This window comes from Schistocerca piceifrons, chromosome 1, assembly GCF_021461385.2.
Source record: "Schistocerca piceifrons isolate TAMUIC-IGC-003096 chromosome 1, iqSchPice1.1, whole genome shotgun sequence".
Lineage (NCBI taxonomy): Eukaryota > Metazoa > Arthropoda > Insecta > Orthoptera > Acrididae > Schistocerca > Schistocerca piceifrons.
The window spans coordinates 777,904,697-777,923,115 of NC_060138.1; the positions used below are offsets into that span (position 1 = coordinate 777,904,697).

General features: G+C 38.7%; 1 protein-coding gene across 2 annotated transcripts in view; it reads right to left on the reverse strand.

Moving 5' to 3' along the window:
- The window catches only part of LOC124788910 (WD repeat-containing protein 74), a 102,647-nt gene extending 87,711 nt beyond the window's left edge, over positions 1–14,936 (reverse strand). Inside the window, exons 1-2 of one of the 2 annotated variants that reach the window (XM_047256209.1) lie at positions 14,904–14,936; positions 14,482–14,562 (exon numbers count right to left, since the gene is read on the reverse strand). In XM_047256209.1, coding sequence (XP_047112165.1) covers positions 14,482–14,539 — 58 coding nt within the window. In that variant the 5' untranslated portion in view covers positions 14,540–14,562; positions 14,904–14,936. Of the gene's footprint in view, positions 1–14,481; positions 14,563–14,651; positions 14,682–14,903 lie in introns of those variants that run through there. The other variant, XM_047256202.1, reaches the window with a different exon arrangement.
- Between the last annotated feature and the right edge of the window lie 3,483 nt (positions 14,937–18,419).

Consider the following 18,419-nt stretch of genomic DNA (forward strand, 5'->3'; position numbering starts at 1 on the left):
AAAGAGGCATTGGCTATTGCATTTTCAGACCAAAAGATCCAAGACATGAATTTCCATTGGGATCATGGGCCACAAACCATCACTGACAATGCTCAGCACCGGTAATAGCATTCCTGACCAGAAAGTAAAACACTCACAGTACTACACCTTATTCGGTTTTATTACAAATCCACATCAAAATATACATACATTGATGAACTCTCTTGGATGCTGACAGCTGCAGCCATCAAATGGCAGAAAAGACGAAGTATGTTTCAAATTAGTTAAGGAAGTATGTCACCAATTGTGAAACAATATTAGCACAGGTACTGATGTACTTGAGAAATACATGCCCCAATGAATTCAATATTAGGAGCTTATTTCTCGCATTGTCACTGATGAAGGAGTTCTATTTATTAATGACACAAAGGATGATAAATATGTTGTTGTCGCAGACTCTTTAATACTGCATATCTTGGACTTTCTGCATTGGATCATTGAGGGTCACACAAATCAAGAGCCTTGTTGCCTACACGTGTACTGGCCCAGTCTCTCACCGCATGGAAAAAAAGAACAGACTCACACAAGCTGCTCATATGCTAAAAATTTCTCAACACTTTTCTTTATGTTCACCCCACGGCTCACATCCCCTGAGTCATGGGATCATGTCACCATTAATTTTGTGAGAGCACTCCTCAAGTCCATGTATCTGACTGCAGTTGAATCAGTTAGATTTTTCAAACATGGTGAGTGGGCAGTCACACAGGTCACGACCATTACCAGATAGTCCACCATCTTTGCAAATGAAGGATTAGAACAGATATTAAATTCAGACAATGGACCTCAATTCTCATACACAAATATTTAACCAGCTTTGCCAACAGACTAGAATAATTCACTTAACATTAGCACCTCTTCATACTCAAAACAAGCACTTTGGTTGGTTGGTGAATTTGGGGGGAAGGGACCAAACAGTGAGGGCATCAGTCCCATCGGATTATAGAAGGACAGGGAAGGAATTCGGACATGCCCTTTCAACGGAACCATCCTGGCATTTGCCTGCAGAAATTTAGGGAAATCACTGAAAATCTAAATCAGGATAGTCAAATGAATGTTTGAACCATCATCCTCTTGAATGCATTAACCACTGTGCCACCTTGCTCGGTAAAGTACTTTCCAAACCCAATGATTACTATACTGCCCGCGTCCACATTCGTTAATGCAGCACTAACATTATTTTTAAACTCCTACAAGAGCATACTGAGAAATGACAGAAGTCTGTTGGAGATCCGCTATGCCTGGGAATCATGTACTTTGCTGTCTGCACCTGCAAAGAAGCAGTGTCCCAACAGTTACTGCCAGGTAAAGTTATTTGAGTCAGCACTTTCTTAAGGTGCCTGAGATGGACAGCAGCCATGCTGTGGCATCAAGTGGTGGCCTTTGTGAAATTGGTGGCCTGGGGCACTCGCAGTTGTGAAATTATGTATTCACAGAGACTACTAATGGCATTTGTTTTGACTGACAAATCTCAACCACTATAGTAATTGGCCATATCGCAAATTATGGTAAGAGATGTTGTGAAGACATTACACCTTCAATCTCATTGAAGCACTGAGCTCCAACTAAATGCAGAACACCTCCCCTTTGAGTTTTATTTATCATCGATATGTCTAGCTAAGTGGACCAAGTAGTTACTGTAAAAAACAGGGCATATGCAGATCAAGGAACTTTTCTTTCACTGTATGCACATTATGCATGTTGGCAAAGTGTCAAATTCACACAGATAAGGGAAGGATTGTTTTATGTGGTCATTGAAACATGAGAAAACAAGCAGTTTGGTTTTAGTATCAATACTTTAAAGTTTGCAGTTTGGTTCCAAGTTTGTTGCTCTCTTCCATTCCTTAGAATACGTACAGCAGCCCAAAGTTCTATAAGGATACCTTGGTGAATAAATTAATTATATGACCAATCTGTTTATATTTTTCATTATCATTCCATCACTTAGCATCCACCTATTTTATTTTCGCACCAATTGCTTCTGTTTTTTCCTTCGTTTATTTCTGATTTTCATTGGTATCTGGTAATATTTCGTTTTTTATTTTTAATTTTATCTGCCATCTCCAGGCTGTTGTTTGCCAACAACTCATTATTTAGCTGTATTCTTTAATGTTACTATCAATAACCCTTGAATACTTCTCTTCTCCTTGTTTTCATCCTGATTTTGCATCTTGAGTGTCTTTTCTTCCTTTCATAGTTATACATACTTGTAGAATTTCTACAGTCTGGTATACCTCTTATGGCATACTGTCAATAAATCATTTGTTCAGGTCACCTGAACATTCAGTACTTGGTGTTGGTTTTGATCCTTAACATAATAATGATGTGGCATGTAACATCTTATATGATGTGGCAGATCCAAAATGTAACATGTAACAGGACGGCATTTTGAAGCAAATGTGTTGCTTGTGGTGGAACTCTCTACTGTTGAATATCAATGTGAGGAAAGTGTTTGTGTTACTTGTAAAAGTTCATTTTATGAAAAGGAAAGTTGCTACTCACCATGTAGCAGAGATGCTGAGTTGCAGGTAGGCAATTGTTGTGCCTACCTGCAACTCAGCATCTCCACTATATGGTAAGTAGCAACTTTCCTTTTCAGAATGTTGTTACAGTCCATCCTAGATTTTCCATTGTTTGATTTAAAAGTTCACTTTGTGGGGTATGACACCTTGCATGAGACTTTAAAACATAGACATCATGTGTGGAGGCAGGTGATGGTCAATACACCATGTATGATCAGTTTTCTGTGAAATTAAAGTGTTTTGGCAGACTAAATTGCAAAAAGCAATGGAAGTGATGAAGATTTCTTCATCACAGATATGGTGACATGAGGACAACATGTGGAGACACATACAAGGTGATTCATGAAGATACGCAAATATTTTAATATGTTATTCTAAAAGTAAAACCAAAGAAAAAAATTCATACTAACATAGGTCTGCAAATGTTTAGTTACGGAGTTACAGCTAATAAAAGATTTTGCCTGAAATTTAACAACTTCGCTAATATGAAGCCATCGCAAAACTGCACGAGGTTAAAGTAAAGCACGATGTCCATTTATTTTGTTGTTATTGGTCTGGTGAATCTAATAAAACATGTCCCAGACATGTATCTGCAGTAGTTTTCAAGAACATCCAGAGAAACAAAGACGTAATTTCATAAAATTTTTAATTTATTGACTACTTGGCCCAATTTGGTTTTTTTTTTAATTCCAGACAATTGCACAAAGTTTTCAACATGTATACACGTACAGCTAAGACAATAGAATATTACAAGGGAACTCCGGACTGCCGTGGAATCAGTAAGAAGGAACAGTATTTACCCACGGCTGAACCAGCTCATCAATGTCCAGCCAGCTGGGCCGTAAGTGACGCAAAGTCTGCCTCTGTCAGTGCCATCGCTGTAACTCAATCACATTAAGGTTGCAAACCATTAACCGCCACCTGTCTGCCCAGCCTGGATGGCCAACACTCCACCAGCCACCTGCTCCTGCTCTCCAGTTCAAATTTGTTCAAATGTGTGTGAAATCTTATGGGACTTAACTCCTAAGGTCATCAGTGCCCTGCTCTCCAGTTGTGAGTCCACATATCAACCTTGGCCAACACCATCGCCATCCCCCTCGGACATTGTGGCCTGCTTTAAAGACAGATGATGATGCTGCTGGCTGGCTTAGCTCTGCACTGCAGCCACATGAAGACTCGTGCGGTATCTGCATCACTGTCACTGACACAGCACACCAAGCTGATACTCCACTCGGTAAGTAGCTCACCTCTCTGTGCCACTGGTCTTACTACTCCTGCCGCTCAGCATGGAATATTACACGAAGATGGAAATGCGCTTGAGTGGCTGTACAAGCCGGACTGAATCATTAAAGACTTGTTCATGTTCATGGACGACTCAAGTTGAATGATTGGGTAAAAGACTGCATGTGTCCACCAGTGAGCTGTCTGCCACTTTCCTCAAACATCTCCCATGTCTCCGAAACCATCTATGGCCACAGGAAGACTTGCGCCCATCCTGACAAGTAAGAACTGCTCATGTTAACTTCAGTTTACTTGTTGCAGCTATCCCTGCCCTGGTACATTTTGTTGTCCAATATGGACAATTCTGTATTCTACCATCTATATTTGATGTCAAAACTGAGATGGTTTGGAGTCTGATGAACCAACAACAAACAAGAAAATATGCAGCATACTGATGGCAGAAGACTACAAGTAGTGATTCAACAGGGACAGCAAGATATGTAAGCAGCAACACGAACCTTTTTACTTTCCCTCGTGGGGTTCCCTACATTCTCTGGTTTGACATTTCCTTACCTTTTTATGTGATTTCAGGGCTAGAAAATGCTTTAGAGTTCAGTACGGAACTGAGGGTCGAATCATTAAATCCAGCTACATGCACTCAGCGCAATTTACCTGGACACTCTGCCCTATGCATATCCCATAGTATCTTGGGTTTGCTATAAAATATGGCACTACAACAACCAGTGAAGACAGTGTGCCTGGCTCGGGCATGGAAAACTTTGGGTACCCATAAACTTCGGTAATTTCATATGGATAAGCGAGAGGAGGCATAAGGATTTTTGCTGTAAATAAGGAATTGTATAAAGTAGAGGTTTTAGGATGAGAAAGGACAATAAGAGTATATCAGTAATTAGAGATAGGCATAACATAGGATTTAAGATCATGGCTAAGGTAGGAATGTCAGAAAATGTAATCTGGAGAATGTGACACCCACAACAAATAGTTAACAGGTACTTCCGAGGTTGTTAAGATAGGTCTAAGCCTTGGTAAAATGTCAATTAGTTAGAACTGGAATAAAGAGTCACAATGGTATTGTTAGATTAGGTTTTATTGTCTTCACATCATGCATCACAATAGTATTGTTAGATTAGGTTTTTATTGTCTTCACATCATGCGGCATTGTTTGAAAACAGCCAAAGTGCTAAAGTATCACATGGATGCTAGATGCATCATAAGCTGTAATGTTGTCAATTAAATCACTGCAGGTGCCTCAAGAAGCAATGCTCATAATAGTGGTAGATCTACAAGCAATAGCTGACAGAGATAAAGGAATGACATAGTGTGAAAATCTATCAGAAGTTGGAAGAGAGGTGACAGTAAAGAAATTAAGGAGATTTTTTAGTATATGACACATGTGGGGCTGTTACAGAGCCTTTGATCAGGGAAGAATTAAGTACAGCACAGGTGCGTCTGATACAGTGCCTGTGGCTGGGAAAATGTTGGGGTTTTTGCACAGCACAGGTGAAACTGCTGCAGCTCCTAGGGCTGGGTCAGTGGTATCAGTGAGTTCTTGAAGCAGAGCCACTGGATAAATCTCTCAGAGCAAAAGGAATTAATTAAGGAATCAATAAAGGGTGAAAAGCGGAAGAAAGTTCAGACAGATTCCCAAGTCATGATGTCTTGAAATTGTGACCAAAGCTAGGTTACCATAGATCTCTTACTGTTGTCAAGTAAAATATTCTGGATAACTAAGGTATAAGAATATGGAGCAAAAGAACAGTGCACAAACCACAGAGTTCATACAGGCTAGTATCACTACACAATATGGCAGTACACAAACCATTCTGTTTGCATAGGTCAGTCCTGTTCCCCCTCAGTTAAGGTAAAATGTAGCCCACAGCACATGTATTCTCCTTTTTAATGTATTACGATAAGCTGTTTAGTTCTTGGATACTAGTGTAAACTTATAGATATATTTCATTATTTGCTACATCATGGTGTTAAAAGTAACCGGGTAGTATGCATATAGATTAATGAAAAGAGAATTGTGAGGTCAAGGGATGCCTTTTGTTTTAATGTTAGTGCCGGATAGCATGTCATATTGTTTGTATACATGTGGGGAACATCTTAGTGCAGTATTGGAGAATTATATTTGATTTAGTTAGAGTAACATGATGAAAGTAACTGAGAATATGGGAGATGTGAATCTTTGTGGGGAAAATATAAGGTCGACTAGCTGACAGGATGCTATTCCTAGTCCATGCGGTGAAATAACACTGCTGCTATCAGGACTGAAAGTAAAAAGTGTAAAAAGTGAATGTGAGAAAATGCAGATAACTGCTAGTGAAGTCCGTCAAATAATGTACAGTGTGATACCAGTAAAATTCGGGGGTGAATTTTTTTTCCACAGGAGAGAGGAGATTGTAACAGGGAAAAAAATTTAGGAGACCTTGAAGCAGAAGTCAGAGCCCATAACTGCATTGAGGTCACAGCAAGACAGCAGATGCTGGTCACTGAGATGTGTGGTCAGCTCCGGTGTCATAAGACTGCAAACACCAGAACCAGGCAATAGCCCAATGTCATGTAATCAATGAAGCCAGACCGACAAGAGGTGTGTCATATTTTTCATTTGCCACAACTCAAAATTCCACAATTCCTACTTGTGTGACATTAATTACAAAGTCTCTTCCTGTTTGTCATGTATGACGTCACATGCCATATGAACTTTACATCTTGGGACAACAGGATGGCAAACATCCCCTATGGAGCTCGTGCAGGGCACTAAAATCCCTTATTTAATGTTTCCACTATGTTACCTTATTCCTGTAAATCATCTGTCAAAATTACATCAACGTTAAGCATATATATCACTGATCAATAAACTCAAGTATGATTTGTTTTATAAACCTAATGTATTTATTGGAATCATGCTACCATACATAAAACCACTTGCTTATTATTAAACAATGCATTTAAGTCAGAATGAGGGAGTGTTGTTTAAACTGTGGACAAAGTGTATCATCAAAGTAACTATATGTATTAATAAACAGCATTCTGGAGTTTGAAAAGTTATAACAAGCAGTGACACTTCATGTTAACTGTAGCTTTCAACCAACTGCAATTACACATAGACAATAGACATCAATCATCAACAGCCGACACTCAATATTAGTTATTCTTGGAGAAATGTGAACAAACTATTTTTTCCAGTGTGTATAGTTGAGCATAAGACACTTTGTGCTCAGTGCATTAGACCTCTGTGAAATGATGTTATATGGTTGCTGACTGGCAACGAGATCATATGCATAGCATATATGTAAAATGTGTTCATGTGTTAATAAAACATAAATGTTATTTTGTTCCTAAACATTTTTTCCACGTCACTTTGCTGCACTAAACAAAGAATCTAACATGTTATGGGTCCAGCTCTGAATTAAAGTGAGTTAATAAATTTCACGGTGACATGTTTTTGCACTAAAGTGTGCAGAAGTTCATATAAAAGTTCCATTGACTGCACAGTGAATAAAAGTGACTGTTAATATGAGTACAACACAAACACCGCAAATAGAGTGGCTCATAGATCGTGAGAATTATGCAACTTGGAAATTTGCTGTTGAGGCGTATTTGCAATTGGATGACCTTTGGAATGTCGTAATTGGTACACTGAAACCTATGAAATCAAGTTTTTCTGCTAAGAAATGGAATGCGAAATCAAAACTAATCCTTTTGATTGAGCCAGTAAATTATGTTCACATAGAAAAGACTATGTCAGCAAAGGAGGACTGGGACAAACTGAAAAATACATTTGACGATGGAAGTTTAACGAGTAAAGTAGGATTACTTTCTGAGCTGATAACTACAAGATTAAACAAGTACAAAAATGCGGATGAATATGTGACTAAAATAATTTCAATCTCACATCACCTGAGGAACACTGGTTGTGAAACCGCAAAGAATGATTTGGCACTTCATTGTTAGCTGGACTACCAGAGAAATATTCACCAATGATTATGGGTTTGGAAAGTTCAGGAATACCCATTACAGCAGACAGTGTGAAGGTAAAGATTCAGCAGATGTGAAAAATGAGCCAGTTTCTTATGATCCAAAGGTAGAAACAGTGTCAACTTTACACTCTAAATACAAGAAGAATAAACCAATACAATGTTTCAGATGGCAGAAGATTGGAACTTTTCCTTCACAGTGTAACAAAAGGTTGAGTATTAATGAAAAGAAGCATTTTAATTCTAATAGTCCTGAGAGGAAAACTACCCATACAAGTAAGGCACTTTCTGCTTTTTATTCTTTCAGTGAAGCAAGCGACAATCATGTAGAATGATTTCTAAATTCAGGAGCATCTGTGCATATTATTAAAACTCCACAAGTTTTGTATGGTACAATTCAAGGATTGACATTAGAATTTCCACAGTTGAGGGGGTCTAAGTTAAAGTGTGAACTTGCAGGAAAAGTTGACTTTAATTTACTACTGAATGGGGAAAAACAAATTGTTACTGCTCATGATGTACATTATGTGAAGAATATTGCAACTAATTTGGTGTCAGTAAGCGAAATAGTAAAGAAGGGTAACAAGGTTATCTTCGATATAGCAGGCGCCAAAATAATTGACTCATGTGACGATATTGTAGCTACTGTAACTAATGTAAACTGTACTTACACATTAAATACAGTTCAAGATATAGCTGAAACTGGAAATCACCCTGTTTATGCTGTATAATGTTTCTTGTGGCATAGGAGATTTGGACATCTGAATAGACAAAGTATGGCATTATTGGAGAATATGGCAACTGAAATGCCAAACTGTGGAAAGAATAACATACAATGTGAGGCATGTTTGCAAGGGAAGCAGGGTAGTCAAATCAGATCTACTCAAGTCTTGCAACTCATTCATACAGATCTCTGTGGACATACGGAGAATAAATCCTTAGGAGGTAATACTATTTCCTGACATTCACAGACGATTGTTCTAGATACATTCATGTTTACTTTGTAAGCACTAAGGATCAAGTGAGTGATGTATTTGCTGTTTATTGCAAACTGGTCAAAAGAAAGATGGGAAGGAAAAATTAAAATTATTAAATCAGACAATGGATCAGAATATATAAACAGATAGTTTAAGGTACAGCTGAATGATATTTGTATCAGGCATGAGACTACCATTCACTACAGTCCCTCTCAAAATGGAGTTGCAGAATGTGCAAATAGAATTATTGCAGAAAAGGTAAGAATTATGCTAAGTGATGTTGAGCTACCTATGTGTTTCTGGGCAGAGGCATATTAACAGCAGAGTACTTAATTAACAGATCATCTACCAAAGCTGTGAGAAACCAGACACCTTATGCAGTATGGAGTTGGAAAAAATTGGACCTAAGGCACTTGAAAATCTTTCGATGTGAAGCCAAGACTCAAATTACAAAACCATTAAGAGGTAAACGGGGTGCAAAATCGCAGAAAGATATTTTTGTTGGATACTGTGAGAATTCCAAAGGATACAGATTTCATAATCCTGTGAATATGAAGATAATAAGTAGTAGAGATGTAGTATTTTTAGAGGATTCTGAACATTAAATAAAGAAAAACAGTCAAAATAATACAGAAATTCAACCAAATATAAGGTGTGATAATGTTTAAAAAGAGATGAAAACTGAAACAGAGGAAGATAAGGATGAAGAGCAAACTGATATGCTACCTGAGAGTGAAACTGAGGATGAAGATTCAATAGTGGAAGTCAGTTTAAGGTGTTTTACACACATAATAAAACCAAAATGACATCCAGAGTATGAAACGTATGCTGCCGAAACTTTCAGGCAAGTGCCAATGCTCGAAGTTGGAAAGAGGCAATGGAAAAGGAATTACAGTCATTTTTGGATAATGATACATATGAATAGGTTGACATGCCTGAAGATAAAAAGCCACTAAGAACAGGATGGGAACTGAATATCAAAAATCCTGAGAGTGCAACACAAAAATTCGAGGCCAGATTGGTAGTTACAAGATATTATCAGAGAAAAGGAATACATTATCATGAGACTTTCTCACAGTAGTGAAATATTCACCATTAACAAGCGTTTTAGCTCTTGCAGTAAGAGAAAATCTATTAATTCATCAAATGGATGTGTAAACAGCCCATCTGAATGGAAAGCTGGAAGAGGAAATACATGTGATCCCACCTGATGAAGTTAAAAGACCTTATCAAGGGAAAAAGGAAGTTTGGTGTTTGAAAACGGCATGTACAGGTTAAAGCAGAGTGGCCACTGCTGGAATAAATGTTTCTATAAAACTTTGGTAAAACTGGGCCTGCCACAGTCATAATCAGATCAAAGTATAAATTATAAAAGATGCAAGGAAGATATTACAAGCATGGCCATATGGGCAGATGTTTTTTTTTTTTCTTTTTCTTTTTTTTGTGGCCAACAGCGAAAATAAAATGGACCCTTAAAAAATGGTTACAGTCAGAATTTAATATGCATGACTTAGATGAAATTAGACAATACTTAGGCATCAAGATTCTAAGAAGTATCAACATGGAAGAATAATGGATTGATCAATCTCTGTATACAAGAAAACTGACCGAGTTAGGTACAACAGTGGTTAGCACAATCAACTCGTATTCGCGAGGATGACAGTTCAAACCCGCATCCAGTCATCCTGATTCAAGCTTTCCATGATTTGCCTAAATTGCTTACGGCAAATGGTTCCTTTGAAAGGGCACAGCCGACTTCCTTCCCCATCTATATCCGCATCCATACTCCACAAGCCACCTGACGGTGTGTGGCAGAGGGTACCTTGAATACCTCTATCAATTCTCCCTTCTATTCCAGTCTCGTATTGTTCGTGGAAAGAATGATTGACGGTATGCCGCTGTGTAGGCTCTAATCTCTCTGATTTTATTCTCATAGTCTCTTCGTGAGATATACATAGGAGGAAGCAATGTACTGCTGGACTCCTCGGTGAAGGTATGTTCTCGTAACTTTAGCAAAAGCCCGTACCAAACTACTGAGCGTCTCTCTTGCAGAGTCTTCTACTGGAGTTTATCTATCATCTTTCGCGATTACTACATGAACCTGTAATGAAGCGCGCTGCTCTCCGTTGGATCTTCTCTATCTCTTCTATCAACCCTATCTGGTACAAATCCCACACCGGTGAGCAGTATACAAGCAGTGGGCGAACAAGTGAACTGTAACCTACTTCCTTTGTTTTTGGACTGCATTTCATTAGGATTCTTCCAATGAATCTCAGCCTGGCATCTGCTTTACCGAAGATTAATTTCATATGGTCATTCCATTTTAAATCACTCCTAATGCCTACTCCCAGATAATTTATGGAATTAACTGCTTCCAGTTGCTGACCTGCTACATTGTAGCTAAGTGATATAAAGGATCTTTCTTTCTATGTATTCGCAGCACATTACACTTGTCTACATTGAGATTCAATTGCCAATCCCTGCACCATGCATCAATTCGTTGCAGATCCTCCTGCATTTCAGTACAATTTTCCATTGTTACAACCTCTCCATATACTACATCACCATTTGCAAATAGTCTCAGTGAACTTCCGATGTTATCCACATAGTCATTTATGTTGTTGTGGTCTTCTCTCCATGCTACTCTATCCTGTGCAAGCTGCTTCATCTCCCAGTACCTACTGCAACCTACATCCTTCTGAATCTGCTTGGTGTATTCATCTCTTGGTCTCCCTCTACGATTTTTACCCTCCACACTGCCCTCCAGTACTAAATTGGTTTATATATATTGTTAATAGCAACAGTCCTGTGACACTCCCCTGTGGTACACCTGAAATCACTCTTACTTCAGAAGACTTCTCTCCATTGAAAATGACATGCTGCTTTCTGTTATCTAGGAACTCTTCAATCCAATCACACAATTTGTCTGATAGTCCATATGCTCTTCTTTTGTTCATTAAACACCTGTGGGGAACTGTATCAAATGCCTTGTGGAAGTCAAGAAACATGGCATCTACCTGGGAACCCGCGTCTATGGTTGTCTTGAGTCTTGTGGACGAATAGCATGAGCTGGGTTTCACACGATCATCTTTTTCGAAACCCATGCTGATTCCTACAGAGTAGATTTCTAGTCTCCAGAAAGTCATTATACTCTAACATAATACTTGTTCCAAAATTCTACAACTGATCAACGTTAGAGATATAGGTCTATAGTTCTGCACATCTGTCCATTGTCCCTTCTTGAAAACGGAAATGACCTGTGCCCTTTTCCAATATTTTAGAATGCTACGCTCTTCTAGAGACACACGATACACTGCTGCAAGAAGGGGAGCAATTTCCTTTGCTTATTCTGTGTAAAAATACCCCATCAGGCCAAGCGGCATTTCCTCTTTAGAGCAATTGGGCTGATGACATAGTCTGGTGCTCTCCCCCATATCAACCAACCAACTAGAAAAATCTTACAAAAGTTTGGTGTGGGACATTGTAAGCCTCAATGGTAAAGGGTGCTAAACTGTTAATAACTGATGAGGGCAAGAAATGTAAAGAAAGTGTACTCTATCTGGAAGCTGTAGGAAGTCTACTGTACTTAGCACACACTTCCAGACCAAACATTCCACTTGCCACAAATGCTGTAAGCAAGTTTTGCAATGTTACAAGAAAAAAACACTGGCTGGCACTCAATGGGATATTCAGATATTTAAGGGCAACTAATGATTACTAGCTGAAATATTCTAAAAAAGGGACACACAAATTTAGAAGGGTACAGTGATGCAGACTGGAGAAGTAACCTGGAAAGCAGACACTATCACTGGAAACTGCTTTAAATAATGCGAGGCTTGATATTCAGGTAATGCAAGAGACAGAGAAAAGCTGCTTTGAGCATTGTGGAAGCTGAATATATGGCTTTATTGTCCACTAGCCAAGAAGCTCTGTGGATCAGAATACTGATTGGTGAAATAAATCTCTTACATATATAAAACCAACTCTGATATTTTGTGATAATGTGGGAGCTGTTAAGCTTGCCAACAATAATGTCACCAGTGTGAGAACCTACCATACTGACATAAACAGACACTTTACCAGAGATCATCTGGAGCAGGAAAATATAACCATCAATTATCTGTGCACAGAAGAAATGTTATCAGATCTCCTGAACAGGACTCTCAATAAAGATAAGTTTCAGAAGATGGTGAACCATTATGATCTAATCTGTGATGTGTAGTGTTCCCTATCTGAGAAACATTTGTTCAAGCGAGAGTGTTGGAGAAATGTGAACAAAGTATTTTTCCAGTGTGTATAGCTGGCATAGGACATTTGGTGGTGAGTGTATTAGACCTCTGTGAAATGATATTCTATGGTTGTTGATTGGCAATGATACTGTGTGCATAGCCTGTATGTAAAATGAGTTCATGTGTTAATTAAATATAAGTTTTACTTTGTCCCTAAACAATTTTTCAAATTTTCCACATCATTTCATTGGACAAAACAAAGAATCCAACAGTTGAAACTTCCTGGCAGATTAAAACTGTGTGCCGGACCGAGACTCTAACTCGGGACCTTTGCCTTTTGCGGGCAAGTGCTCTACTAACTGAGCTACCCAAGCACGACTCACGCACCGTCCTCCCGGCTTTACTTCTGCCAGTATCTCGTCCCCTACGTTCCAGTAGCTCAGTTGGTAGAGCACTTGCCCGCAAAAGGCAAAGGTCCCGAGTTCGAGTCTCGATCCGGCACACAGTTTTAATCTGCCAGGAAGTTTCATATAAGCGCACACTCCGCTGCAGAGTGAAAATCTCATTCTCAATCCAACACTTGTCTGTAGTACAAATACGGTTACAATTCAAGTATGTGTTAACACAAAATACTGGTAAATAACCAGCTTGTAGCCATAATAACATACGAAAGTGTAAGCTGAATGTAAACTGAGTCATTGCACACCATCACATTTAATTGCACAAATGATCCATGGAACATCAAAGTAACTCTGGGAGAGGAGGCACGTGGATCGAGTTAAAATGGAGATAACAGGCAGAAATGGCCAATACAGATTACATCTGCAAAACAATGAACATAAGTAGTGAACAATGAACATACGTAATAACCGAAATTTACATTGCTAAGTTTAGAGGGCTATACTCGGGTAAACTGTATAAGGACTGGTTGACAAAGGGGTCTCTATAAGGCCTGGTTGACAAAGGACTCTCTAGAAATAGATTACGGATATACGAGATTTTGCTGTAATATCATTAACATAGTGTGGCAGACCACGTGGCCTATATAGCTCAGTAATGGTAAAAAACTTTGTCAGTAAGATGTTGTAACAGGTCATAGATTTAGACAATTAGGCTAGAACGGAAACATCCTTTTATTCAACACAAACACATCATTAGATTTGTGGTGCCGAAGCCACCATATTATGAGTCATTGAATTTAATTGGTCTTATTTCTCACTATTACACGTGTGTCCGTGTCGCAAGAAATCGCCAGCAGGAGGGGGATACTTGATGCTTATGGGGGGGGGGGGGGGGGGGGGGGGGAGGTCCACATACAGTTAATGAGGGGAGAATCTTCACAACCTGTTGTCACTCATCTAATGTCATGAAAGATGAACCACATGGAACTGGAAAGGTAATTAGTTATCACTATTTTATAAAACATATTTATCGGAAAAACAATTTCTAAGCCGCAGTCACCGGCGTTTAACTTTTAAGCAAAGGGTAGACTTACCTTTAAAAGTTCCTAAAAGACAACCGGCAAATATATTCGAATCTCGCTTGTAAGACATGGTGGACAACCTCTCGACTACATCTGCAACAACACACAGTTACACACGCACTGTAACACACCGTCAAACAATAAACACGCACTAGAGCACGTGTTCAAATCAAAATATTTACATTCTGCCTTACAAGCAAGAGCAAAGATAACAAGACGTTAGTCTACTTGAACTAATTTCTGAGCATAGATGTTAGCAGAACAATTGTAATCGTCACAATATGCTGCATAGTTTGACTAAAGGCGAGACATCTTTACGTATATGGCCTGAAAAGCGTCATTATGTTATTTTCATGGGAAAAATATTTAGTTTCTTCGTTACTTTTTCAAACTCAGACATTAGATTTTATTTTCAGCCAGCTCGTTCTCCGTACCAGAGTTAACGGAACGGAAAGCGTCGCCGTCAAAGAGAGGTACGTGCACACCAGACAGAACGTCAATACCTCATTTCTCTTAATTTAACGTAGCACCGAAAGGTAACGTTGTGGTTGTCATTAAATGGAATGACATGTCTGTATTTGTATATACGTCAGGAGAGGTACTGTTGCTGCGTTCCTTTCCGAGTTATACTTAGGCTTTCTCGAAGGCATCAATAAATGTCTGTGTTGTCAAGGTATCGTCGTAACTCCGGCAGCCATACTAGAAGAAGAATTAAGTCAGAAGCTCTTTATATTTTGGAACCTTTTACGTATCGTATCTTGATATCGTATTCCTGTAGGAATAGCATCCAGTGCATCAACCTACTGTGTAGTAAACGTCTACTCATCAGAAAGGATAAAGCTTGACGATCTGTATCAATATGGATTTCTGATCGCCATACTAGTGTTTGAAATCTTTGAATACTCCACACAATCGCCAATAGTTCTTTTTCGGTAGCTGTGTAATTTAGTTCGTGCTTATTTAGGCTATGGCTAGCAAAAGCTATGGTACTGTGTTCTACATTACTCGGATCCAATTCTCCTTGGAAAACTTCGGCAGCAATACCGTAATCAGATACATCTGTCGACAATTTAAACGTTTCGCCCACAACTGGATGATGTAATATGGGTGCCTCAACAAGCGCTCTTTTAACGTTTTCAAATGCATCATTTGCTCCTTGAGCCCAAGTCCATGGTACTCCCTTTTTTAATAAACGTAAAATTCTCGGGTCATTTAACTCCTGCCCTCGTATGTACCGTCGATAGTATCCGACCATACCTATATATCCTTTTAATTGTCTTACATTTCTGGGGTGCAGACGTTCTTTGTTAGCTTTTATGCGTTCAGGGTCTGGTCTAATTCCCTCTACCGCCAAAATATGTCCTAAGAACTAAAGTTCTTAGCACACAGAAAACGATTTTGACAGCTTCACCATAATACCTTGCTCTTTAAATTTTTTTCAGAGTCTTGCACAAAGATAGACAATGTTCCTCCCAAGTAGCTGATATTATTAGGATATCGTCTGCATATAGTATGAAATCCTGTCTGCCTCCTTAGAAAAGTCGCCCAAACTGGCGTCAAATGAAATATGACTTGCACTTGGTGGCCAAACTTCCCTGAATAGGGGCCTCCCGGCCACCGATGCCATACGATCATTTCATTTTGCATTATCAAATCCTTCAAAAAGTCTCTCCCTAGTGCTTCGTCTAACGCACATATAAATAAGGACACAGAGATATTAAGTCCAAATGGCAATACACTGAAATGATATGATTTTCCATCAAACAAAAAGGTTGCATAATTTTTCGATTCTAGGTGTAATTTTATCTGCCAATATCCCTTGGTCAAATCCATCATGCTAAAGAATCTTACCTTTTCAAATTTGGATAACAATTCGTCGATATTAATCGGCCAGTCCCTTTCCATCTCTATATCTATATGTCGGTTCAATGTACGAGCGCTTAAGACTAATCGTACCCTGCCTGTAGCTTTCTTCACCACTACCAGAGGATTATTCATTACACTGGAACTACGTTCTATAATATTACTATCAATCATTTTGTTAATCTCATCCTGAACTGTTCCCTTAAAACTCACTGGTATTGGATACAATTTGCAAAAGAATGCAGTGTCATCTTTGATTCTGAACTTACAAATATAGTCGCTGATGTTGCCTGAACAATCGGAAAATACCACTACATACTCCATTAAAATTTTATACAAATCTCGTCTTTGTTGATCGGTTAATAGTAGGGATTCATTAATTTTGTCTTGTATAGCAGTTCGATGGGTTCCTTGATCAACATTATCGATTATTAGTGATAATTGTGCTGTAGCTGTTAATCGCAGATACTGGCGCTCTGTTGTTTGTTCTTCAAAAAATGGTTCAAATGGCTCTGAGCACTATGGGACTTAACTGCTGAGGTCATCAGTTCCCTAGAACTTAGAACTACTTAAACCTAACTAACCTAAGGACATCACACACATCCAAGCGCGAGGTAGGATTCGAACCTGCGACCGTAGCAGTCGCGCGGCTCCAGACTGTAGCGCCTAGAACCGCTCGGCCACTTCGGCCGGCGTTTGTTCTTCAAAGTGACTATTTGTCACAAAAGGTGTCCAGCATCTACTGCCCCCTTTACCAAAACAAAGATGATGTTCTTCAAAGTTTAAATTCTAACAAACTATCTAAACGAAACAGTATGTTTCCATTAATATTGTGTACTATCAACAGCGTTTGACGAAATAACATATTTCCAATATTGCAGTTCACCTGAGTTTCATATTTTACAAGTTTACTTTTTGTTCCCGTTATCCCAATTATGTATACTCCAGTCACTGGTAATAACAGTAAGTGCTGTTTATTCTGTATCGAGTTAAAAAATGCGTTTGATTTGAGTGATGCCTCACTTCCAGAATCTATAAATATGTTAAACTCGGAATTTTCCCCTGTCCCTGCTATTATAGGTTATGGGTTATTAGTAGCTAAGCTTGGTTCTTCAAGCAACAACCATCCCTTTGTGGGAATTTTGTGCATAAAGTTAACATACTTATATGGAATACAGCCTCCTAATGTGTTTCCACGACCTGGGCCCCAACCCTGGATCCAGGTAGAACGTTTTCCTCATTAGTGCTAATTATGGGTTGGTTACCATAATGAAGTACTACATTCCTATTTTGTGTGTTTTGGTTACTTGGTACAAATTCCTGAGAAGTTACTGGATCTAAATTTGAATGTAAATTTTGGTAATTACCATTACAACTTTTCTTATTACACTGGGATACTTCTGTTAAGTTTGCCTCATGCCTTTTAAAATTATTCCCGCTATTCTTTTTATAGTTCGAACTTTCAATCTGGTGTAAAATTTCGTTGAGGTCCTTATTTATTGCATTAAGTGCATCAGCATAAGACAACAACTCTTCTACCTTTTTCCAACCACTACATAAGATATCTTTTCTCACACAGATCGGCAATCGTCTAATTAAAAAATGTACCAAACCCTCTTCTTCCATTGGCTTATCTAAATATTTTGCTCGTGTTAAATGCCAATCGAAATATTTCCACTACTACCCCAAGTATTATTGTAACACTTTGGGTCCCATAGATCTGATATCAACTTTTCTTGAGCACTCGCAGACCAGTATTTCTCTCTCCCAAGAGGAAAAATTCGCAATATTTACTGTACCCCATCCTGAGACTTCCCCTAGAAGGTACCCCACAGCAAATTCGATCTTCTTAGAATCTTTCCAATCTTTTGGTAATGCTTCGTTAAACCTTTTTAGGAAATGAGTTGGATGTACATCTCCATCCAGCTTAAATCTAGGGAATTGTCTGGATAACCCTGAATTGGCTCCCCATTGTAAATCAGTTACAGCTTCACTAGTTAATACAACGTTAAGTGAAGATACCCTTTTTTCTACTTTATCTTGGATAAGCTTAATCTCTTTCCACAGGTCGACCATACCCTTCCTGG